At 47.6% G+C, this 24,902-nt stretch overlaps 1 protein-coding gene across 4 annotated transcripts in view; it reads left to right on the top strand.

The window, feature by feature from the left end:
• The window catches only part of C1qtnf2 (C1q and TNF related 2), a 46,082-nt gene extending 21,180 nt beyond the window's left edge, over positions 1–24,902 (top strand). The window contains exons 1-4 of one of the 4 annotated variants that reach the window (XM_074057678.1): positions 1,553–1,682; positions 17,679–17,816; positions 17,939–18,191; positions 24,142–24,902. In XM_074057678.1, coding sequence (XP_073913779.1) covers positions 17,712–17,816; positions 17,939–18,191; positions 24,142–24,755 — 972 coding nt within the window. In that variant the 5' untranslated portion in view covers positions 1,553–1,682; positions 17,679–17,711 and the 3' untranslated portion in view covers positions 24,756–24,902. Of the gene's footprint in view, positions 1–1,513; positions 1,683–15,969; positions 16,012–17,678; positions 17,817–17,938; positions 18,192–24,141 lie in introns of those variants that run through there. The other 3 variants (XM_020164546.2, XM_074057679.1, XM_020164547.2) reach the window with 3 other exon arrangements.

Below are 24,902 nucleotides of genomic sequence, written 5' to 3'. Positions count from 1 at the left end.
AAACAATTCTCTAGACCTGGATGGATATGAAATTAATTGAACTGAATCAAGCAAAGGAAAATACTCCTCACTTCTTGTACACTTTGTGCCTTTTCAATGGCACTTGATGCCTTTTGCCTCCTTCAATAGTTTGTGTTCAGCAATTCCTCTCCTTTGCCCCACAGTCATAATAAGTAACAAATGTTGTGGAGTGAATTAAAGGCAGAAACACACTAGGGAGAAGTTCTGAGCCCCATTCCAGCTTGAGGCAGCTCCTAGAACCGCCATTTAACAAGTATTTTGGATTGCCTGCTGAGGAAAGCCATCCCCCTGGCAAGAACGCACAAACTCCACAGACTACCAGGCTTCAGGAGACCTCGGTTCCAGTTCTCAAAAGTTAGAAAACAGCCAGGCGCCAGTGGCTCAAGCCTGTAATCCTGGCTATTCAGGAGCAGAAATCAGGAAGATCACTGTTCAAAGCCAGTCCCAGACAAATAGTTCACAAAGCCCTAGCTTGAAAAAAAAAAAAAAACACTAAAAAAGGGTTAGCAGAGTGGCTCAAGTGGTAAGAGTGTCTGCCATGCAAGAATGAGGTCCTGAGTTCAAACTCCAGGGCCACAAAAAGACCGAAAACATCTACCTCCATTCAGGCAGTAAACCTCTTGCAAGATTAACTGACGTGTATAAAGCAGTGGATCCAGTATTAGAATTCAAAGACATATCTGCAGGAAAATTCTGACTATAAACTTTGTGTCAGATGCCAGCTGTTGACCAGATGCTCCCACAGCCCAGTGCAATGCTGCCAGCCAGCAGAAGAGAGCAGAGGAAGGGGTAGAGAGAAGCAGAAACCAGGCCTCTGATGATTTTTTCGTTCCTCCAGTGTCTGCTTGCTACCTACCTAAACAGGATCACTCTGCCTGTCCTGAGAGCTGAGACCCTCCAGTGGGGCCCACCTCAAGTCACTGAGGTTGGTGGGGCAGAGAATTGTGAGGCCCGGAAGAGAGAAAGAATAGAAATGAGAGCCAGGACACGGAGGAACCTGTTTCCACGTGTGTGTGCATGCTCACATCCCGGCAAAACCTGCACCAAACGCATCCATACATACCAACACATACAGTACGAGTCACATGCCACACGGGACGTCCCGATGCACCTTTGGACATAGGACCATGTGCACAGACACACATCTGAACGTGTACACTACACAAAGCCGCTATGGGGTGCGCTCAGCGGGTGAATCACTCCGGTTACACAGCAAGCTCAGCCTTCCTCGTGCACACAGTCACTCTAAGTACATGCTCATCCAGGACACCGGGAGATCTGTCTAGTTATAAGCTGTCATGCCTAGACGCTCTCAGTTCCCCAGGGAGGTACAAGTTCATGTGCGCAGAGGTCTCTTCAGACACACGTACGTTCACTCCCACCCTTGCAAACACGCCAGTAACAATCAGTGGTGTCCTACGCCTTCCAGGACACCGACAAGTTCCACTCGCAGACGCATCGTCACGCCCAAGGTGTCGCCCGCGCTGGGAGTTTTTTTCCAAGCGGAGGCAAAGACCGCGCTGCGCTGTGGCGCCCACGTGACCCGCGGGAAGGCGCTCCCTCCCGCGACGGGGAGGGAAAGCTATGCCCGGGGCCGCGGGAGGCGGACGCCGAGCACCCACAGCTCCTCATCGGACGTGGCGGTGGCGGGGGCCGAGAGGGTGAGTGTCCTGGTCCCGCACCGCCATCAGGTCCTGCAGGGGCGCGGGGTGCGGGCGCGCGGGGCGGGCGATGCGGGGCGCGGGGCCCAGAGGCGGGCGGGCTGCGGAAGGAGCCGGGCTGCGAGCGCTCCTCTTCAGCACGCATTCCTGACTCCCCCTCCACCTTAGGCTTTCGAACATGGATTTAAACGTCTCCTAAGTGCTTCCTGTGTGCCAGGCTCTGGGCCGGTGGTTTAGCCCCTCTGATGGGAAGAAACAGCTCTGCCATTTATGATCCTACTTCATGCCGAGTGCTGCCTGCCCTTTGCTAAGGCTTTCGTTTCCATGACAACAGATACCCCATCTACCGCGGAGGGACAGGCTGGAGACCTTAGTGACCTGAGCCTGGTTTCTCAGCTAGTAACTGACGGCAAAGGGTCTCGAACCATGTGAAGCCTGAGTCAATTCTTGAGTTCACAGAGTTGACTTGAGTGCATTATCTCGTTTACTCTTCACATTTCTTTAATGCAATGCATCATACAGACCGGCACACTGAGCTCAGAAAGAGTTAAATGGCGGTTGACTTGCATCCAGTTCTTCGCGACTGTCTTCACTCCTCCTCCCACCCTTGTCTTAATCCACATTGACCTTATTCTTCTCTGGAGAGACTTCATCTCTCAGCCCAGCTATTGCAATGGCCCTAACGGTCTCCCAGCAACCTCAGTGGGATTATCCTCTGCCTTTGACCCCAAAACTATTTCACTTGGAACCTTTCAAAGGTCCCATCCTTCCACTGGCCATCTCCCAGAGACCCTGTATTCCTGCACACTGAACCAGTAGCACTGCCAATGATGATGTCCCGTGTGGGTCAAACGAAGCCCAGCCCAGTCAGCATTATTTAAAACCTGCTCCCCATATTCCTTTTTTTTTTTTCATTTTTCTTTTATTATTCATATGTGCATACAAGGCTTGGGTCATTTCTCCCCCCTGCCCCCACCCCCTCCCTTACCACCCACTCCACCCCCTCCCGCTCCCCCCCCCTCAATACCCAGCAGAAACTATTTTGCCCTTATCTCTAATTTTGTTGTAGAGAGAGTATAAGCAATAATAGGAAGGAACAAGAGTTTTTGCTGGTTGAGATAAGGATAGCTATACAGGGCATTGACTCACATTGATTTCCTGTGAGTGTGTGTTACCTTCTAGGTTAATTCTTTTTGATCTAACCTTTTCTCTAGTACCTGGTCCCCTTTTCCTATTGGCCTCAGTTGCTTTTAAGGTATCTGCTTTAGTTTCTCTGCGTTAAGGGCAACAAATGCTAGCTAGTTTTTTAGGTGTCTTACCTATCCTCACCCCTCCCTTGTGTGCTAAAGCTTTTATCATGTGCTCAAAGTCCAATCCCCTTGTTGTGTTTGCCCTTGATCTAATGTCCGCATATGAGGGAGAACATACGATTTTTGGTCTTTTGGGCCAGGCTAACCTCACTCAGAATGATGTTCTCCAATTCCATCCATTTACCAGCGAATGATAACATTTCGTTCTTCTTCATGGCTGCATAAAATTCCATTGTGTATAGATACCACATTTTCTTAATCCATTCGTCAGTGCTGGGGCATCTTGGCTGTTTCCATAACTTGGCTATTGTGAATAGTGCCGCAATAAACATGGATGTGCAGGTGCCTCTGGAGTAACAGTCTTTTGGGTATATCCCCAAGAGTGGTATTGCTGGATCAAATGGTAGATCGATGTCCAGCTTTTTAAGTAGCCTCCAAATTTTTTTCCAGAGTGGTTGTACTAGTCTACATTCCCACCAACAGTGTAAGAGGGTTCCTTTTTCCCCACATCCTCGCCAACACCTGTTGTTGGTGGTGTTGCTGATGATGGCTATTCTAACAGGGGTGAGGTGGAATCTTAGTGTGGTTTTAATTTGCATTTCCTTTATTGCTAGAGATGGTGAGCATTTTTTCATGTGTTTTCTGACCATTTGAATTTCTTCTTTTGAGAAAGTTCTGTTTAGTTCACATACCCATTTCTTTATTGGTTCATTAGTTTTGGGAGAATTTAGTTTTTTAAGTTCCCTGTATATTCTGGTTATCAGTCCTTTGTCTGATGTATAATTGGCAAATATTTTCTCCCACTCTGTGGGTGTTCTCTTCAGTTTAGAGACCATTTCTTTTGATGAACAGAAGCCTTTTAGTTTTATGAGGTCCCATTTATCTATGCTATCTCTTAGTTGCTGTGCTGCTGGGGTTCCATTGAGAAAGTTCTTACCTATACCTACTAACTCCAGAGTATTTCCTACTCTTTCTTGTATCAACTTTAGAGTTTGGGGTCTGATATTAAGATCCTTGATCCATTTTGAGTTAATCTTGGTATAGGGTGATATACATGGATCTAGTTTCAGTTTTTTGCAGACTGCTAACCAGTTTTCCCAGCAGTTTTTGTTGAAGAGGCTGCTGTTTTTCCATCGTATATTTTTAGCTCCTTTGTCAAAGATAAGTTGCTCATAGTTGTGTGGCTTCATATCTGGATCCTCTATTCTGTTCCACTGGTCTTCATGTCTGTTTTTGTGCCAGTACCATGCTGTTTTTATTGTTATTGCTTTGTAATATAGTTTGAAGTCAGGTATTGTGATACCTCCTGCATTGTTCTTTTGACTGAGTATTGCCTTGGCTATTCGTGGCCTCTTGTGTTTCCATATAAATTTCACAGTAGATTTTTCAATCTCTTTAATGAATGTCATTGGAATTTTGATGGGAATTGCATTAAACATGTAGATTACTTTGGGGAGTATCGACATTTTTACTATGTTGATTCTACCAATCCATGAGCATGGCTCCCCATATTCCTAATCCTGCTATCTCACTCTGCTTTCCACTACCAGCTCCTCAGAACCCCCAGGACTTTGAGAATGTCACCACTGCCTTCATTCTGCAGGATGCCTGACTTCCACCCATCTCCTACATGGCCCTCGCCGATCATCTAAGCATTTCTTTTGGGGGTTTTGTCTTTTTTTTTGGTTGGTTGATTTTTTTCATTACTGGGGATTGTACCAAGGTACATGCCAGGCAAGTGGCCTACCTATCACTGAACTGCACTCTAGCCCTTACCTTTTCTTTTAAGTCTTGATGCTCATAAGAAATTCAGTTTATAAAGGTGGAAAGTGAAAACCAAAAACCCAGTTCTAAGCGGTAACTTTTGTATTCTTTTGAAAAATCCCCATATGTGTGTGTGTGTGTGTGTGTGTGTGTGTGTGTGTATCCCCTCTATACACATATATATGCAAATTATATATGTATATATATCATTACATATATAAATATAGTTACATAATTTGCAAGTCATTTGCATTCCATGTTGCACCTGGCTTTCTTCACTGTTCAGCAGGGTGTCTTGGCCACGCTTCCATATCTGCCTAGAACACACCTGCTTTGCTCTTCCAGCGGTGTCACAGTGTGTCATTGTGTGGGTGAATTGAGATTCTTTTCTCAAGTCTAGGGTCATCTTTGATGCTACTCTGTCTCCATCAAATATTCAGCAAGTTCCCCGAGAAGCCCCTTTTTTCTCTGCAAATCCCACCATTCTTCCCTGTCCCACTGGTCCCTCTTTCATCCTAACCCTGCAGGTTGGACATTCTTTCCCCAGTCTCAAACCCACAGTTCCTGCCCCCAAATATCCACTCTGGGGTGGCAGAGACGTTTCCTGGGCCTTCTGCCTGGTCAGAGGCCGGCCTAACTTACTTTGCCTCCATGAGAAGAACCCTGCAGTCAGATTTCTTTTCATCAAGCTGTATTCTAGGTTTGCTTTCGAAAGGAATTCTATGCCAAATATTTTCCCAAGCCAGTAATCCTGCCCTGGATCTGTTCACGTCTATAAATGGGTCACTTCTGTGACATGCACACAGTTTTCCCTGCCCTGTGGGTGACTCTCCTGTTAGCAGAGGGGCCGTGGAGGAGAGTCATGAGCTCTAGGCCCCGAGTCGGCAGGCCTGGGTTCCCAGGTATGTTTGACATGGGAAAATGATTTTCATGTGTCCAATCTCTGTTTTCTATTCTGCTAAGTGGAGATGGAAGTATCAAACTTTTAGAACTGTGGGGAGAATTAAAGGAGAAAAGAACTTCAAAGCTTTGCAATTAGAACACATGACACACCTGCATAATCATTGCTCTTTTCCTCTAGGTCAGGGTTTACAAATTTAGGTGCCCACTGGGACTGTGCCCAACACGTCCATAAGTGTGATGGATGGCATTTGGAAGTGATGAGTGTTCTGGATGCTGAAGAATGCAGGCCTTGCATTGTGATCAGCTCTGGCCACCATAACAGAGTACCACAGTCTGGAGCTAAAGCAACAGACATTTATTTCTCTCATGGCCAGAAGTCCGTGATCAAGGTTTCAGCAGATCCAAGGCCTCTCCCCTTGGCTTCCAGCCATTCCACCAGCCCCTTTTTTTTTTTTCAGAATAGGGTCTCTCAAACTATTTGCCCAGGCTAGCTTCAGACCAGATCCTTCTGATCTCTGCCTCCTGAGTGGCTAGGATTATAGGCATAAGCCACGTGAGCCACTAGTGCCCAGCCCTATTGGATGAGGGCCTGCACAGGGGACTCATTTTACCTTTCTTGCCTTTTTAAAGGCCCTACCTCTAACACAATCCCCTCTGAGATTGTAGGGGTTGGGACACCAGCATATGAATTTGGGGAAGACAATGCAGTCTTCATCAGCACCCTATGTTAAGGGACAGCCAATTGGTGACCTTCCAGAATGCAGGCTCATGTGCTTAGATTCTCCAGGTCCCCATGAAAAGCTGCACATCTTTATTTTAATATAAAATTGCCCAAGTTTTGTTTTGTTTTGTTTGTGGAACTGGGGTTTGAACTCAGGACTTCACGCTTGCAAAGCAGGCACTCTACCACTTGAGCCACACCTCCAGTCCATTTTGCCCTAGTTATTTTGGGCTGTCCTCGAACTGTGATCCTCCTGATCTCAGCCTCCCAAGTAGCTAGGATTACAGCGTGAGCCACCAGCACACCGCCCATGTTTTAAATTAGCAACCATTTCAAATTGAAACAAAAACAAAAGGCACAGTGTGATTTGTCGTCTATATAAGGCTGTTAGTTAGCTATCTGGTCACTCTTGGGAAGATACAATTTCCTCAGTGGTGGGGGTCATTTTCTATAGTTTTTCAAAGCCCTCTGCTGGTTCTTGCACACTGCAATCTTAATAAAAAGCAGATCATGGAATGACTGAATTTGAAGCTTAGAACCTCAGTTAAAGCAGGCGCACCTACGGATGTCCTGCGCCTTTGCATTCATGCTCTGCTGGAAGTAGAATGGGCTGGTCTAACCCCTTGCTGTTTTTCATCAAAGCTCACAGATGTTCTCCCCACTCTGAGCTGGCTGTTACCACCATATTACAGATGGCGGAACAGCAGCCCCAGGTCTGCTGGTTTATCCACACTCGTGTAAGTAACCTTCTCCTGTGGTGCGACCTCTCTTTGTTCTCACGGTGATTCCTGTATCAGACCATCACTGTCACAGAGAGCCTGCTGTGGACTCCTCACTGCATCAGCTCATTTAATACTCACAGTTACTTTATAAGAGGGTTAAGCTGTCCAGTTACTCAAAGGACACATTCCTGAAGACTCCAAATCATTCCAAATCCACTTGCCAAAGGATGGCAGGTGTGTCTGCTTAACTGGTGGAACAGTACGATCACATACGGTACAGCATAAACACAGTTTGCAATTTGCAACCTACACTGCCTTCAAGGTTCTTGACCAACTTCTGATTTGAGAATTTAGGATGATGTCAGATTTCACACATAAAGTGAAAGAATAAGTATTTTTACATCATGCTATTTCAAATTCAGATGATTCAAATAAGGTCATACGGTATTAAGGTCCCCAGTTTTACAAATAAGGAAACTGAGGCCCAGAGGTTAAATAACTTACCCAAGGTTAAACAGCAAGTTCAGTGTTAGACTGGCTCTGTGGTCTCTCAGGCCAGATGTGTATCATATCTATAGTTTACCCTGAATGCCCTGGGCTTGATCAGAGAGACTCTGTGGAAGCCCTCGGGGCAGCTAGAGAAATCAAGGAAACAGCTTTTCTCCCCCACCCCTTCACAGTTCAGAATATGTTTTTCTTCCCCAGTTCCTGGATCATCACTGCTATGCCATTCTGAGGATTCATCCAGCCCCCAAATTTTCTTTCCCTGCCTCCTGCCTGTTCCTGGATGCTTCGTGGAGAGACTGTTATATTACAAAGACAAAGGAAGAGCAAGGCATGTTTTCTGTCCTGGTCACACAGGTGGACCAGGCTGGACCCTCAATACAAATACAGAGTTAGAGGGCTTGACTGGACCCTCAGGGAGCAGTGACCACATCTTTTCTCCTCCAGATCCACAGTGTCTGGCCTCAAAGGCAACAAGCAGCACAACTTACTGGGCATCCATGTGCAGGCCCATGGTACCCAGCCCCCTGGCACACACACACTCCGTGTCCCATGGACCCTGATCCTTGGTGAGGTGGGCACCACGTGCACGAGCACACAGTGTGGCTCAGAGGAAGAGGGCCAAGGCGGCATGCCATCCTTCCTCTTCTCTTGCTGTCCTTCTAAAACCACTAATGCCTCACGGGACCTTCCCTTATGCCCTTGTCTCACCCTAACTGCCTGCCAAAGGCCTCACCTCAAATTCCACTAACGCATGAACTTGAGGGTTACATTTCTGACGCGAACTTTTGGGGTACACATCCAATCCGTAGCAAAGTCATATCAGCTAATGGTATTTGAACCCAAGTAGCCATGCTAAGGCTAATCCAGTAGGCACACGGTGTGGAGTGTGCACAGTTTGAATTGAGAGGTGCTACAAGTGTAACACACAGCACTGGGTTTGAAGACTTAGTCCTAATTAAAGAATGTAAAATGTCTCATTAGTAGTTTTTGCAGTGATTATATGTTGAAATGACATTTGGGATATATTAGGCTAAATAACAGATTGAAATTAATCCCACCTGCTTATTTATTTATTTAGTGTTTCTAGGGTTTGAACTGAGGACTTTGCATTTGCAAGGCAGGTGCTCTACTACTTGAACCACACCTCTAGCCCTCCTTGCTCTAGTTATTTGGGAGATAGGGTCTCACTTTTTGCCCAGGCTGGCCTTGACTGCAATGCAATCCTCCTATTTTCTGCTTCCTGCCATCGCTGGGATGACGGGTGCATGTTACTACACCCAGCTTTCTTCAGTTGAGATGGGGTCTTACAAACTCTTTTGCACAGGCAGGCCTGGAACCATGATCCTCCTGATCTCAGCCTTGTGTAGCTTGGGATGACAGACACAGGTCACAGCACCCAGCTATTGGTTGAGATGGAGTCTTACTGATTTTTTTGCCAGGCTGGCCTGGAACTGAGATCCTCCCAATCGCAGCTTCCCAAGTAGCTAGGATTATAGGCGTGAGTCACTGGTGCCTGGCTTCTTTTTACTTTTTAAATGTGGCAGTGAGATCATTTAAAATGAAATATGTGACTTTCATCATTTTTGCTATTGGACAGTATTGCTGAAACAGTCCCCCACTGCCCTGCCACCTGGGGGAGGCTGGCCTCAGGAGATGCACCCTGCCCCCGGGTTTCTTCCTTCCCCTCACCACCTGCACAGCACACATTCGTCTCCTTTGCTGCCCTCCTTGGTCTCCACGTGGCACAAATAGCTATAGGCAGGCCAAGCTTGATGACTTTGGCTTTAGTCACCCTAAAACATGACTCTTCCTTCAGTGTTCAGGGAAGCAGCTCAGACTGGAAGCAGCCAGGGCCAGAGGACTGGGATGCACTGCCCACCACTTTATATGCTGTGTTTGTTGCTTTGGAAGGGCTTGGGGTGTATATATCAGAAAATACGATTCTGCAGCACAAATTCCAAGGCTGATTTCCTGTGTGCTTTCAGGAATACTTGCCGAAGCAAACCTCACAAGATCCTGTTTTCTGAGACCCCTCGTTATGTCATACTTTGTCCTCGGACCTCTTTTTCTAGGCTGAGCCAGAAATGAGGGGAGAGAAACAAAAGATCATATCGAATATTTTTTTGGTACCTGGTGGCAAGTGGGCCCATGCCTTTTGACCCTCTGCATTTTACTCTGGATACTGCAGTGTTTCCAAGTGGGCCTCAATCTTGAGAGCCCAGGAAAAGGGGATGCTTACAGCACACTGTGATTTGAGCTGCAGCCAGCCTCTCCCTCCCCTTCAGGCAACCTCTGTCCTTTTTCGAGAAACTGGAGAGGGCTGCTTCCAATTTGCTATCTGGAATTTCAGAAGGTGGGGTGGTTCCCATTATAGAATTCCCACTCCCATCAAAGTGGATTTTTTTTTTCAGCAAGTTTCCTCTGCAAGCAAGCTGTGTCCTATTCCAGCCACCAGCCTTGTCCCTTTTGACACCATGCATGAGGAGAAGAGAATTACCCTGTTAGATCAGATTCAGGTTTCCTCCTTCACCCAAGATAGGGTGTCCCCCTTAACACTCCAGGGTGTCCCCCTTAACACTCCAGGGTCTCCTAGTGGGAGATCAGGACTGCAGTCTCCAAGTTCAACTGCAAGTGGTGACAGCCGCCATTTTAAACCAGATTCTAACTCCTGTAGAATGTTTTGCTCCCACATCTGTTATCTTGTTTGAGTCTCAGAACAATTCTGTAAGGCAGACTGGGCAAATGTTATTGTCCCATTCTACAGGTGGGGAAATGGAGGCCCAGATAGGATGAAATGACATTCCCATGGTCTCATGACCAGGAAGTTACAAAATAAGGGTTGACACTCGGGGTCTTCTGAATCCAAGATCAGTCATCTCACATGGTTCCCAGTAGCAAAGGGTGGTTTTGCCAACCAGATATGTGTTGAAATCCTTGTGTTCCTGTTGGTATTGTATTAATTACAAGAGTGACATTTCATTCAAGGCTGAGTGTATGGACACTGTACTAGGCTCGTGTGGTACAAGAGAACAGCAGCAGGGCACCTATCTTCATGGACCTTCCAGGGGGGAGAGAGACTGTTAAGAAGTTGTGAGACAAGCAAATGCATAACCATGAATTGGGCCAGGTGCTTTGAAGGGCAGACCAGGGTGGTGAGAGAGGTGGATGGAGAGCTGAGGCTGTGCTCGGGGCAGGCTTTGTAGGTGACCAGGTTGGACCTGAGGCTTGCAGGATGAGCCAAGCAGCTGTGAGGGCTTCCTAGGAGGAGGTTAGGTCTGGGGGCATTTTAGACAGAGTTCCTTCCAAATCTGAGTGCTCTGAAGGCATCACCTGATTCCTCACACAAACCCTGTGGAGTGAGCAGGCCGTTATTTCCACTGGACAGTTAAGGAGACCAAGTGGCTGGGTTTCCCACGCCTTTTAACCACTGAGCTAAGAGTTGTTTTAAACTTTGACTGAAACAACTTTTGGGCATAATTTTACCTTCGGATCCCTGAGGGGAGATTGTTCAACACCCAGGCCCAGCAGCCTCACTCAAGCCCCAGATAAGTGTTCTTATGGTTTGTGCTGGCAGGTCACATTCCAGAAAATTCCATGAGAGTCATAGTCCTCAAGAATGAGCTGCCAAGCTGTGTCCTGTGGGCTGGGATAAAGCGGGGATGAGGAGGGCTCTTCCCTCACCACGGGCTCCAGGTTGCAGGCCGTCAGCTCCTAGGGCTTGCCTGGGACGTGTGTTTTTAGGAATCATTAGCTCCTTTCCCCAGAGGTGAGAAGACCAGGACTGAGAAATTAAAACCAGACTTCAGAACCCATCCAAGTTTAGCACCTTATGTCTCTACGGTTTAACCAACTAACATTTTCCCCTTCAGCAGGAAGACTTACTGAAGCCCTCCTCCCTTAGGTGTGGAAGTCACACCTTTCCACATCCAGAAAGGACAATTTAGATTCTTTAAAAGGTAAAGGAAGGCTAACGCTTACTTTTTTTCTGATCAACTGACCACTATTCCTGGAATATTTTCTATATGTAAGGTGTTCTACAAATCCAGCCCAGGGGGTGGGGATAGAAAGACCCAGCCTTGTCTCTAGGACACCCTACGATCTAGGTTGGGCTAGTTCAAGTGGTAGAGCACCTACCTAGGAAGGCTGAGGCCCTGCGTTCAAACCCCAGCACCGCCAAGGATTTGTTCAGGTTCTAGTCCAAGGATCAGAAAAACTGAGAGAAAAAGAGAAGTTACTTGAATCGGGGAGCCCTTCTGGATTTAGGCCACTGCCTTGTTTTCTCTTCACTGTGGACTTTCTTGAGGTTCATGTTTCAAACACTTATTAATTAAGCAGATATTTCTTAAATACCCAGTGTGTGTGAGGAAATTTGAAGCCAGGTAGCCAGCCTTGGGTCCCACGCTTGGGAGACTTACACTTTAGTGGGAGAGGCAACCAAATAAATTAAACACCAAGATCTGGCAGAGTGGCTCAAGTGGTATAGCACCTGCCTAACAAGCGTGAGGCCCTGAGTTCAAACTCCAGTACCACCAAAAAATTAAATAAATAAATACCAGCGAGTTTTTGCAAAGGCCAGAAAAGAAACGAAGGGTTGGGATCCAACAGAGAGCTGCCCTGGAAGAAGTGACATTTAAGCTAAAATACAGCAGGACAGGGCCAGCAAGCCAGAGGGTGGAGTCACTAGGTCCCAGGCAGAGGCTCTGGAAAGGAGCTGGGCCTGTAGGAGGCCCTGGTGGCTGGCAGGAAGCAAGAGAAGGGAGGAGGGAGAGCTGAGGCCAGGCGGAGGCTGGGACCAGGTCATTTAGGGCCACATCAGGGGTTCCATTGTTTGCTGTTTGCAGTCAGCAGCTACTGGAGGGGTTTAGGGAAGATATTTTTAAATTTCTCGCAGCTGAGGAATGGAGAATGGATGAGGTTGAGACGGGTGTGCCTTGTGCACCCCCATCTCTTGGCTCAGCCCCAGGGCACATGGCCATGAACACCCCAAAGGGGTTTGTGCTGGGGAGTCAGGGCCCAGGCGGCTCCTGCCTCTCAAATGACAGCAGGATTTCCTCAGCTCTTGATTTTTCCAAGTATCCTGAGAAAGCAAAAGTCACAGAGTGTGCCTGCGTGGGTATGAAACCAAAACGTAAAATACAAGCTATCAAAGCAATTCCTCCATGGCTGTGTGTGGCTTTGGCATGGGTTTCAAGGTCTCTTATGTAATTTGGGGTGTTTGGGAGGAAAAATCTAAGAAACACTGACATAATGGAAAGCATTTGAGCATTTGGGGCGGCCAAACTCAAGTTCAAATGCAATTTCTGCCGCCAACTGGTTGTGTAAACACGAGCAAGTTAGCATCTCTTGAGTCTCAGTTTCCTCTTCTGTAAAACAGGAGAAAAAAATATTGGGGGAAGGGAGCAAGGGACAGCAGGGTAAACGTGACCCTCAGAGACCTGTGTTCAGTGTCCCCATTGCTCCCTGGTTCTGTGACTGTGGGTAAATTATTTCCCTCCCTGGAGCCTCTGTTTCCTTCTTTGAAAAATGAGGCAAAAGGTATTCTGCTCGTGTAGGGTTTATTGGTCACTTTCAATTTTTTTTACATGTATATGGGAGACTGGGGTTTTGAACTCAGGGCTTCACGCTTGCAAAGCAGGCACTCTACCACTTGAACCACACTGCCAACCCATGATCACTTTCACTAACGCAACATAAGTAAAGAACTTCATACGTGCCTGGAGCATTGGAGGTATGCAGTCAAGTCAGCTTGCCTTTGCCTCAGTTTCCCCATCCAGAACTGAAGGGGTTGGATTAGATGGTCCAAGATCATGATTCTAAATTTATGTACTGGATTCCTTGGGGTCTCGGCTCCACTCTTAAGCACCACCAAAGTGTAGACAGTGGGGTGTACAGTGGGGCACAGGCTGGTTGCAGGGCGATTTGGAGCCTTGTTTTTCTTGGAGGTGCCCTGAAGGCTGGGAGACTCTCCTCTCCCTCCGTCCAGGCTTGAAAAAGAATCTAGCCTCCTGCCTTTATTTCCAAAACAGTTCCTGGCTCAGACACTGGAACTCCTCTGGGGCTTTCAGGAACCTCCCGGCTCCAGCTGTGAGAAAAGCCTTCCTCCTAGTGTGTCCCAGAACCTCCCCACCCACCCCCAGCTCAGAGCCAGCTGTAGCTGAGAGGCGTCCTCTGGCGCAGCACAGGCCTGGGCTGAGGAGAGGAAACTGGGACACGTGGCTGGGCGTGGAGGTCAGAAGAAAGCCAGAGCCTAACTGGGACAGGTAGTCCATCCATACCCACCTCCCCATCTCCTCCCTACCTGTTTGTTGTTTGCAGGATTCTCTGCCTTGATCACTCCCTCCCATTTCCTTCTTCACTCTCTCAGATCTGTTTATAGATTACAACTTCCCAAATCATTTCAAACCTGCTTTGAAAATGCAATTCCTATTCTGTGAGAGGAGGTTTTCCAAGACACTCATCAAATAGGAAAGGGACAGAGACAGTGAATCACAGGGCCTGCGGAGTGGCTGGGCCACGCTTTTCCAAAAGCACCTGTCACTCACGCAATATGTGCGTGACATTGGTCATACCTGCCTGGCACCTCTTCGTTATTTATTATGTTGAGCAAATGTGGCACGAGAAAGAATCACACCACAGCTTCACTTTTGCCTCCGTCTGCCCCGCTATAAAATTTGGTTAGTGACTTGCCCCTAGCTGAAGTAATCCACACTTCAACCTTCATGCATTCAGAAGGGTTAGCCAAGGGGTGACCCTGTCAGAGCCACTCACTCACCCTCTCAGCTCAGCTCACTGCAGGGTGCAGGGAGCAGAGGAAGGGGACAGAGAGTGACTCCTACATAGTTTACTCCTGGGACAGGGACTACACTGCTCTCATCTCCAGGCCTGGCAGACATGTGAAGCTGCCTCTCTCCCTTTGGGGCTCTCCTACTGGGTGCTGTGACCGTAGCACTCATGATATGGACACTACACATTTTCCTTCCTCTGGCAAATCCAGGCCTCCCCCTCAGCTGGAGGTCTTCTGGTGTCTACCCCTCATGGTTGTCACATTGGAGGTCCTACTTTCCATCAGAATCCCTTGGGGCCTAAGCCACTCCTACTGCAGGATGTCTGAATCTTCCATCGACCAGGGGAGAGCACAGGGTGGTCAGCCCCCTTCCCGCACAGCAGCAGCTGTATCTTGGCTATTGTAAATAATATTGCAATGAATATGGGAATATGGTTATCTTAAGATCCTGATTTTCATCCTTTTGGATATATAGCCTGAAGTGGGATGGCTGGATCATATGAGAGTTCGATCTTGTCTTTTTTTAGGTTTTGTTTGTTTGTTTGTTTTTGCGATGCTGGGGCTTGAACTCAGTGTCTACACCTCAAACCATTCCACCAGCCCCTTTTTGTGATTGTTTTTTTCCAGATAGGGTCTCACAAACTATTTGCCTGGGCTGGCTTGGAACTTTGATCCTCCTGAGTAGCTGGGATTACAGGCATGAATCATCAGCCCCCGGCGGGAGTTCTGTTTTAAAATTTTATAGCTACCATCCCATTTTATATCCCCACCTTTGTTTACCTTTCTTTTTCTTGATTTGATGGTGCAATCCCACTTTCTGCTGTATGTGAGATACCTGATCCTCAAAATCTTTCCATTTTCACATCTTATCTTTTCAAATGAATATTGGTATCAAGTTAAATTAAATTTGGCCTAAAGCTGACTCCATACTTTGAATCCCTCTGTAGCAAACTGCAACCTAACTTAATGTATAAACTAGCTGCAACCTAAGTTACCTTCTTTGTAACAAATTAACTGAGCCTCATCCAATCACAGCAGTCAAGCTTCAGCCAATCAGAAGCTGCCAACTGATCAGATATCCATCTAAGGTAAATGCCTCATCAGGCCAGTAAGACTTAATTTGCCCAAATAAGGCAAAATCTTGGCTATAACTAATCAAGCTGTTTCTGTGTACCACTATCTTTTTTTCTATCTATAAATACTGCTGCCCATATTGCTGAGCAGAGCTCTCTGTTCTCTTGGTTCTGGGTGCTACCAAATTTATGAATTCATAGTTGCTCTAATAAACTGCTACAGTGAAAAAAATACATGCACACACTAACTCCCTGTTGATGGTCTCAATCTCCTTCCTTTTCTTTTTGCCTTCTTTTCGTAGCTCTACATACCAAATTCTACTTATTAGAACCAGCAGAGTGACTTAAGTGATAGAGCACCTGCCTACCAGAGCGAGGCCCTGGGCTCATCTCTCAGTACAGCAAAAAAAAAAAAAAAAAAAAAAAAACCTAAATATTGTACTTATTTATGTTTATTGTTTCCCCCGCTAACACATAACCTCCAAGAGGGACTTTAGACTCCAGGCGTGATGGCTGAATTCTCAAAGAGGAGTGCCTGGCACTTGGTAGGTTCTCAATAAATACTTGTTCTAACTTTTTTTTTTTTTCTTGCATTACCAGTGTTTGAACTCAGGGCCTTGCACTTACTAGGCAGGTGCTCTACCACTCGAACCACTCCGCCAGACTAATACTTGTTGAAAAAATGACTTAGTATGGGAAAAAGGGGGGGATGGGTCTGCACTGCTACAGACGGGCATATGATTTGATAGCAGGAGATATCAGAAAGAGGTTAAGAGACAAGAAAGACACCGTCACCAAGCTGAGACTTTTCCCCCCAAGAAACTGGAAAGAATAGTTGTTACTCCATGACTCTACTGTATTTTAAGTAACATCTGGTCCTGGTTCTACCTGCCCAGTGGCACCTCTATGACATTTCCCCAGAGAAGCCCACTGGAATCCAGAAAAGGAAGGTGGCTTGCCTGAAGTTACACCCCTGGAGCATCAGAGCGGGAGTTGCAGTTGACCAAAGACAGCCCAAAAGCCTGGACAGTTCCCCATGCCAAGGGCAAAGCAGGGTCACATCCAAAAGGATGTGGAGGGACCAGAAAGGAAACCTGAGCTCCAGGGCTTGAGCAGTGTCACCATCCTCCCCACAGCCTTGCAGTCCCATGAGCCCCTGCAGGCTCTGGTTAGGGACCCAAAGGCTGTGTGAGGACAGTGAAGCCAGCAATGCTTCAGATACAGAGAGAGAAGGAAGATCATAGGATGAGGGCTCAGCATCCCAGCTGGATAGGACCTTAGAAAACAGCTAGTCTAGCAGTTCTCCAGGTGGGGTCCCCAGGCCGCCATTCACAGTGCCACTTAGAAACTTACTGCGAGTGCAGTATCCAACATGCCTTTGAACTAGTGACTCAGAAACTTTTGGGGTGGGACCCTCCAGGCAGATCTGGTGCACACTCAGATTGGGAATTACTGCTGTAGTCCAACCCCTGTTGTTCAGGTGGGGAGACTGAGGACCAGAGAAGGAAAAGGGCACAAACCAGTCAGCAGTCAGGGGCTCCTCCTCACAGCTGAAGTCATCCTGGAATGACACTGTTGATTACCCAGCAACAGAGGCGATTTGTCAGGACATCTTGGCAAGCTACTTATTTCTGCTTTGGGCCTCAGTTTCTGCATCTGCACAGTGGGAGTGGGGAGGAGAGAACGTCAGAGTGCAGAACCCACTGATCAGTGAGTTAGAACCTTAACACCGGGCTTCAGGGATGGCTGGGTCCAGCCTTAAAGACCGTCTAGCTCTAGATCGGCATGGCCTTGCTCCCATCCCAGCCCTGTTGGCTGTCACTGCATGACTTAGAACCACAGCTCAGCTTCTCTGACCCTCTGTTTCCTCACTTGCATCTTTGCCATAAAGGTCTCTGTTATTGTATTGGGGGTACACTGTGACATTTACAAAGTTCTTACAATATATTGTAGATAAATTTACTCCCTCCGTCATTCTCTTTTATTCCCCTCATTCCTGGAACAGTGTCAACAGGTCTCACTTTTCCACTTTCATACATGAGTACATAATATCTCCACCACATTCACCCTTTCTTATATCCTCTCCCCTCCTACTGGTGTCAACCCCCAGACAGGACCTTTTTTTAACCTTCCTAGAAGCAGCATAGGACATTTCTCCCACATACAGCTCCCAGGTGTCCATCCCTAGAAAGTAAATTCCTTTGTCTTTCAGCCCCTCTGGAGGAAAATGGACTGATGAGGTCTGATGAACTCTCACCCTCAGATAGCTCCACATTGTATCGGGACACGTGACTCAGCTCATCCAAATATGTCCACACGATACAGTGACACTCTGTCCAGCTCTCTGAAGGTGACTCTGGAAAGAGCGAGGGACAGAATCACCCTCACAGGTGTCTCTACCGTCACCTGCTCCTCTGCATGCCTTTCAGCTCCACGGCCACTCATCTGCCACCATTCTCTTGCCTCCCACAGGCAGCCACCATGATCCCCTGGGTGTTCTTGGCCTGTGCCCTCCCCTGTGCTGCTGACCCGCTGCTGGGGGCCTTTGCTCGCAGGGAGTTCCAGAAAGGCACCCCTCAACTCGTCTGCAGCCTGCCTGGCCCCCAGGGCCCACCTGGCCCCCCAGGAGCCCCGGGACCCTCAGGAATGATGGGAAGAATGGGCTTTCCTGGTAAAGATGGCCAGGATGGCCAGGACGGGGACCGAGGGGACAGTGGAGAAGAAGGTAAGAGGCCTGGGCCTGGGTTCAGTTCCTGCCTGGATTTGACAGCACCTGGCACAGAGGGCGCTTATTCAGTTGCTGAAACTAGTATTAGTTCTTTTATTTTTTGGTGGGACTGGGGTTTGAACTCGGCCTTGTGCTTGCTAGGCAGGCGATCTATCTCTCGAGCCACGCCCCCAGCCTTTTTTGCTTTAGTTATTTTTCAGGTAGGGTCTCTTATTTTTGCCCAGGGCTGGCCTTGGACCACAGTCCCAATACTTACACTTCCTGTGTAGCTGGGACGACAAGCATGCACCATCACATCCAGCTATTCGTTCAATCAGGGTCTCGCTTACTTTTTGCCTGGGCTGGCCTTGAACCCATTCTCTACTTCCTGAGTGCCACCATGCATGTGACCAACTCTTTTTTGTTAGTTTGTTTTTGTTTTTTTTTGAGATAGGGCCTCACTTTGTAATCCAGGCTGGCCTCAAATTTGAAATCGTCTTGCCTCTACCTCCCAAATGCTGGGATTGTAGGCGTGACCACTATGCCCAATTTCATTCCTTTCTTTATAGCCAAAATTTCTGTCTCTTTATAAACTGTTTCTGAATGGAACAGAGGACATCAAATCAGGTGTTCCTGACTCTGCTGCACCTTTGAATTGCTAAGTAACGTGGAACAAGTCTCCTGAAATACTATGCAAACGCCTCTTTGGGTTGACGTGACTGAAACCCAATTTATAGCCCCAAGTAGAATTTGTTAACTCAAGAAACTGAGCCGGGTGTCAGTGGCTCATGCTTGTTATCCTAGCTATTCAGGAGACAGAGATCAGGAGGATTGCAGTTTGAAGCCAGCCCAGGCAAATAGACCCTTTCTCAAAAAAAACCCATCACAAAAAGGGCTGGTGGAGTGGCTCAAGGGTAGGCCCTGAGTTCAAGCCCCAGTACTGGAAGAAAAGAAAGATAGAAGGAAGAAAACAAAGGAGGGAGGGAGGAGGGTAGGAAGGAAAGAAGGAAGGAAGGAAAGAAGGGAGGAAGGAAAGGAAGGAAGGAAAGGAAGAAGGGAGGAAGGGAAGAAGGGAGGAAAGGAGGAACGGAGAAGACCAAGAGCTGGGCTTCAGGAGTGGCTAGATGGAGGGACTTAAATACTTGTCGGGGCTCTGCTTCTGTCTTTGTTGGTTTCATCCTCACAAAGGCTGGAAGTTCTGAACCAGCGACTGGTGGGTCAAGTCTACATCCTGTGACTTTGTCCATATAGCAAATCTCAGAATGACCAACGCTGGGAGGTCACAAGTGTACCCTGGCCCAATCCCTTGGATCACGGGGTCTCCCGTGTGCAGGACTGGGTAATGTGTCACACCTGGTGTTTGTGAGTGGGTGGTGAGTGCATTTAGTCCTTGGGGATGACAGCTCCACTGGGAGCCATAAAGTAGTGAAGGATGAGTCCCCAAGGAAGGGATGCCTGGCCACCAAACGTACCGCATAGCTGCAGGCTTTCACCCAGCACTCTTCAGTGTCACCATCCCCAAATGCACATGTTAAGCAGTGAGAAATAATAATAACTTATTTTTTGCCGCTAAGGACTAAACCCAGGGATTTGCTCACACTACATACACGCTGTATGCCACCAGCCTTATACCAACTTTTTTTGCCTCGAGTTTTAATAGGCATTTTTGAGTAACTTTCTCATCTGACCTCCTGGCTGTCAATACCATCCCATAAAGGGGATATTCTTATTACCTCCTAGTACATGTGAGGAAACTGAGAGGGTAAGTTAAGAACAGCACATCAAGCTGGTGTCTGTAGCTCACATCTGTAGTCCTAGCTACTTGGGAGGCTGAGATCGGGAGGACTGAGGTTTGAGGCCAGCCCAGACAAAAAAGTTGTCAAGAGCTCATCTCTAAAATAAATAACCAGAGCAAAATGGACTGGATGTGTGGCTAAGGCAGGAGAGCACCTGCTTTGTAAGCACAAAGACCTGAGTTCAAACCCCAGTCCCACCAAAAAGAAAAAAAAAAAAAAGAATAGCACATCCTAGTCGTAAGGAGTTGAACTTTGGAAACTAACCTGGAATCTAATTTTGGCAATGCCCTAATCTCTCCCTAGCCATCAGTTTCCTCATCTCTTTGACAGGGACAATGGTAGCACCCATTCCGCCAGGCTGTGGTGAAGGTGAAATAGAATAGGGGTAATGCACTAGTCGATGCATGTTAGTCACCCCTCAGTGGACTGCTGAGCTCCCATAAGCTAGGAGCAGACCCCAAATCCAGGCCATTTCCTACCACACCCAATCAACTCTGCTAAAAGTACCTCCCTCTCAGAAGTGTCGCTCTAAGAGGAAGGACAATGGCTTGGACTTTATGCCAGGTGCTGAAAGTCAGGTGCTGGCCACCGTGGTAGACTGAACACATGCTCCAAGCAGGGACTTTCCTGGAGATTTGCCTGTGATGATAGGCAGAAAGTCTCCGCTGCTGATGCTCCCCTGGGTCAGAAGCAGTGAAGGCAATGCCTCCAGTGTCCTGAGGAAGGCAAAGTCAAGAGGCAGAGATGGAGAGTCCTGACATGCATAACCCAGATAAAGCCAGGTCACCCGGGACCACTTCAGGGGTAGCAAACAACCACCCCCAACACATACACAAATCCATCCCAGAAAGCTCTGAAAAGCAAACTCAAAACAAGCAAGAAGGAAACATATCACACAGCCCATGGTAGAAGTTCCTGGGAAACCAGGCATGGTGACACTTGCCTACAATCCCAGCTACTCATGAGGCAGAAATTAGGAGGACTGCAATTTGAGGCCAGCCAGGGCAAAAAGTTAGCAAGACCCCAACCCCACAAACAAACCAGGCATGGCGGTGTGTGCTCGGGGGTCCAGCACTTGGGAGGCTGAAGCAGGAAGCTCACAAGTTCAAGGCGAGCCTGGGCTGCATAGTGACATCCTCAAATAAAAAGCTACTGGTACACGTCCTTACTTTTGTGTCTCCTGGGAAATAACTACAAGCCACGACGACAGTCTCTATTTCCCTCCTCCTGGCCCCTTCTCCCACCTCTTGTTTATTTTATCAAGGAACAGCTCTGTGGCCTTCTGGTTTCATTTTTTCCCTATTTTTTGGGTACTGAACACTGAACTTGGGCTTTCTTGCATGCTAAGCACTGACCTACAAATCCTTTTTGTTTTTTTTAAATTGTATAAGTAATGCACAAATACGACCTCGTCATAATATATCCAGACAACACAGATAAAGCACAGTCCTCCTTAGCCATTGCTCCCTCCCTTCCTCCTCCTCCAGTCCTCCAGAGATGCTCTATCCATCCACCACATGTGCTCTCTCTGGCCCTCTCCTGAGAATTGAATACTAGTGGGCGAATGACTCCAGGAGTGTAACACCAGGCATTGCCAGGAAGCAATCTGCTCCTGAAAATTAGGCTTTCAGTGAGAAAATGCTGCTTGGAAATCTCTTTCCCAATGATTTAAAAGAGGAAATCCAGGTGCCAGTGGCTCATGCCTGCAATCCTTGCTACTCTGGAGGCAGAGATCAGGAGAATCGACGTTTGAAGCCAGCCTGGGCAAATAGTTCATGAGACCCTATCTTGAAAAAAACCCATCACACAACAGGGCTGGCAGAGAAGCTCAAATGGCAAAGCAACTGCCTAGGATGCACAAGGCCCCGAATTCAAACCCCAGTATCACCAAAAAAATCAAATAAAAATTAAAAAAGGAAAAATTTAAATGTATGACATAATTCAAACCTCTAAAACTCAATGAAAAGCCTACATATGTTCATAGACGATACCTTGTCAAGACATGAAACATCTAAAACATTATTTCCTCAAAGCCCTCAGACACAAGACCACGGATCACTTTTTTTCAGTACCTCTATGCTGGGACTGGCAGTGTGGCTCAAGTGATAGAGCACCTGCCTAGCAAGAATGAGGCTCTGAGTTCAAACCCCAGTACTGCCAAAAAGAAACGAATACATTACATCTACACTCAGTTCTGCTGTTCTACTAACCGGGGAGTCAGGACTTGTGTGACCATGACAATAACAGTTGTATTCAGATGCAACTCAAATCTTTGTCCATATATATTTTGAAAATGTTGTATTGAAGCTTAAAAATGTAGTACTGAGAGAAACTCATATGTTATAAAATCTGAATACTGAAAACCAACAAGTGTTGCACAGCAAAATGTGATACAGAAAATGTTCTCTCACACGTGCCATCTAGTGTGTGGTGAGCATTTAGGCCGGACACAGTCCTGGTACCTAAGTGGGTAGAGGGATTTTAGTGTCGTGGTTTTCCTGTAACATGAAAGATTCTGCCATCTGCTCTTTCCTCTTGGCATCCTTTATTTTATTTATTTCTATTTTGTTGGCGGTACTGGGGTTTGAACTCAGAGCCTCACACTTGCTAGGCAAGTGCCACCTGAGCTACTCCGCCAGCCCTCTTTTGTGATGGGTGTTTTTGAGGTAGGGTCTCAAGAACTGTTTGCCCAGGCTGGCTTTGAACCATGATTCTGATCTCTGCCTTCCAAGTAGCTAGGATTACAGGCGTGAGCCAATGGAACCCAGCTTGGTATCCTTTAGAGCTGGTTTCTTACAGTATGTGTAAATCTCCTTATTTCTTTCTAACACCTGTGTAGAGTTCCACAGTATGGATGGACCATAGTTTTTCATCATTTCCCTTGGGTGGGCATTTCCTTGTTGCTATTTTTTTTTTCACTAATGTAATCAGTGCTGCAGGGAAGCCCCTGTACGCGTGTGTTGCCAGAGCTCTGGGGCACTAGACCGGACTTTACCAAAGCTGATGTTCTTTGTCATTTTTTTTTTCCTTTTTTAATTGTTGTACTGGGGGTACACTGTGACACTTACAAAAGTTCTTACAATGTATCATAATTTAATTCACCCCTTCTATCATTCTCCTTCATGCCCCCCATTCCTGGAATAGTTTCAGCAGGTCTCATTGTTTCCATTTTCATACACGAGTACATAATATTCCACCACATTCACCCCCTACACCCTTTCTTTATATCCTCCCCCTCCCACTGGTACCAAACCCCACACAGGATCTGTTTTACTTTCCTGTTCTCCATTTTAGAGGGGGAAAAAAAAAAAAGACATTTTTGTTTAAGATAGTTATACAGGCTGGGCGCCCGTGGCTTATACCTATAATCCTAGCTACTCAGGAAGTAGAAATCAGGAGGATCACAGTTCAAAGCCAGCCCCGGCAAATAGTTCCTGAGACCCTATTTCAAAAATACCCATCACAAAAGAAGGGCCGGTGGAGTGGCTCAAGGTGAGCTCAGACCCCAGTATTGAAAAGTAAAAAAGTTTTATAGGGAGTTTCATTGTGACATTTCCATGCATATATGTATTGTATCCTGAATCGGTTCATCCCCTCTATTTTTCTCCTTTCTACCTTAGTCCCACTCATATGGTGATTTCAACAGGTTTAAAAATTCCATATTCATTCTCGTATAGAGAGTACATCAACCATATTCACCTTCTCGGCTTCCTTCTTTACCCTCCCTCTCCCGTTACTGCCCTCCCTTAGCCTGGCCTGTTTTTCATAGCATTGCTTGTATTTGAACTGGGCCTATATTCTCCGGCCTTTGGTAAAGCCAACATTTAGAATTCAAGAGGCTTCTTCCAGTTCTCTTCACCCCCCCATCACCAGAGCAGCAGCTGAAGGGCTGAGCTGGGGACAAACCAGTCTCTTGTTTAGAAGGCAGGAAAAGGAAAGGGTGTGATTCATTCGGAGTTGTTCTTTTGCCCTGACCCCCATGGTTCTGGAAGCCCACACTGGCTTTTTCTGTCTCCCAGGTAAGACCATCAGAATTTGCCCCACTTCTGAGACCCCAAGCCTTGACCTTTTCATTACCCTGGGGGTCTTGCCCCAAGGAGGAAAAGCCTAGACCGTAGCCTCTGCCAGGCTGATGAGGGCCTCCCCATAACACCAGGTGCTCTGTCTTCCAGGTCCACCTGGCCGGACAGGTAACCGGGGAAGGCAAGGACCAAAGGGCAAGGCCGGGGCCATCGGGCGGGCTGGCCCTCGAGGCCCCAAGGGCGTCAGTGGTACCCCTGGGAAGCATGGCACGCCAGGCAAGAAGGGGCCCAAGGGCAAAAAGGGGGATCCGGGCCTCCCGGGCCCCTGCAGCTGCGGCAGCGGCCAGGCCAAGTCGGCCTTCTCGGTGGCAGTGACCAAGAGCTACCCTCGGGAGCGCCTGCCCATCAAGTTCGACAAGATTCTGATGAACGAGGGCGGCCACTACAACGCGTCCAGCGGCAAGTTCGTGTGCGGCGTGCCGGGGATCTACTACTTCACCTACGCCATCACGCTGGCCAACAGGCACCTGGCCATCGGCCTCGTGCACAACGGCCAGTACCGCATCCGCACCTTCGACGCCAACACCGGCAACCACGACGTGGCCTCGGGCTCCACCATCCTGGCTCTCAAGCAGGGCCACGAGGTCTGGCTGCAGATCTTCTACTCGGAGCAGAACGGGCTCTTCTACGACCCTTACTGGACCGACAGCCTCTTCACCGGCTTCCTCATCTATGCCGACAAGGACGGCCCCAACGAGGTCTAGAAGGACCGAGGTCTGCACCGGGGTGCATTCTGGACCTGTGCTCACCGAGCAAGACCTCCCGAGCTGTAGGCTGGGGGCCTCCTCTGCTGGGTTGTTGTTGTTTTGTTTTGTTTTGTTTTGATCATTAAATCCAGACTTTTTGATTCA

This window comes from Castor canadensis, chromosome 16 (genome assembly GCF_047511655.1).
Source record: "Castor canadensis chromosome 16, mCasCan1.hap1v2, whole genome shotgun sequence".
Lineage (NCBI taxonomy): Eukaryota > Metazoa > Chordata > Mammalia > Rodentia > Castoridae > Castor > Castor canadensis.
The sequence above is the reverse complement of the archived record's forward strand: the minus strand, read 5'-3'. Positions and strand labels throughout refer to the sequence as shown.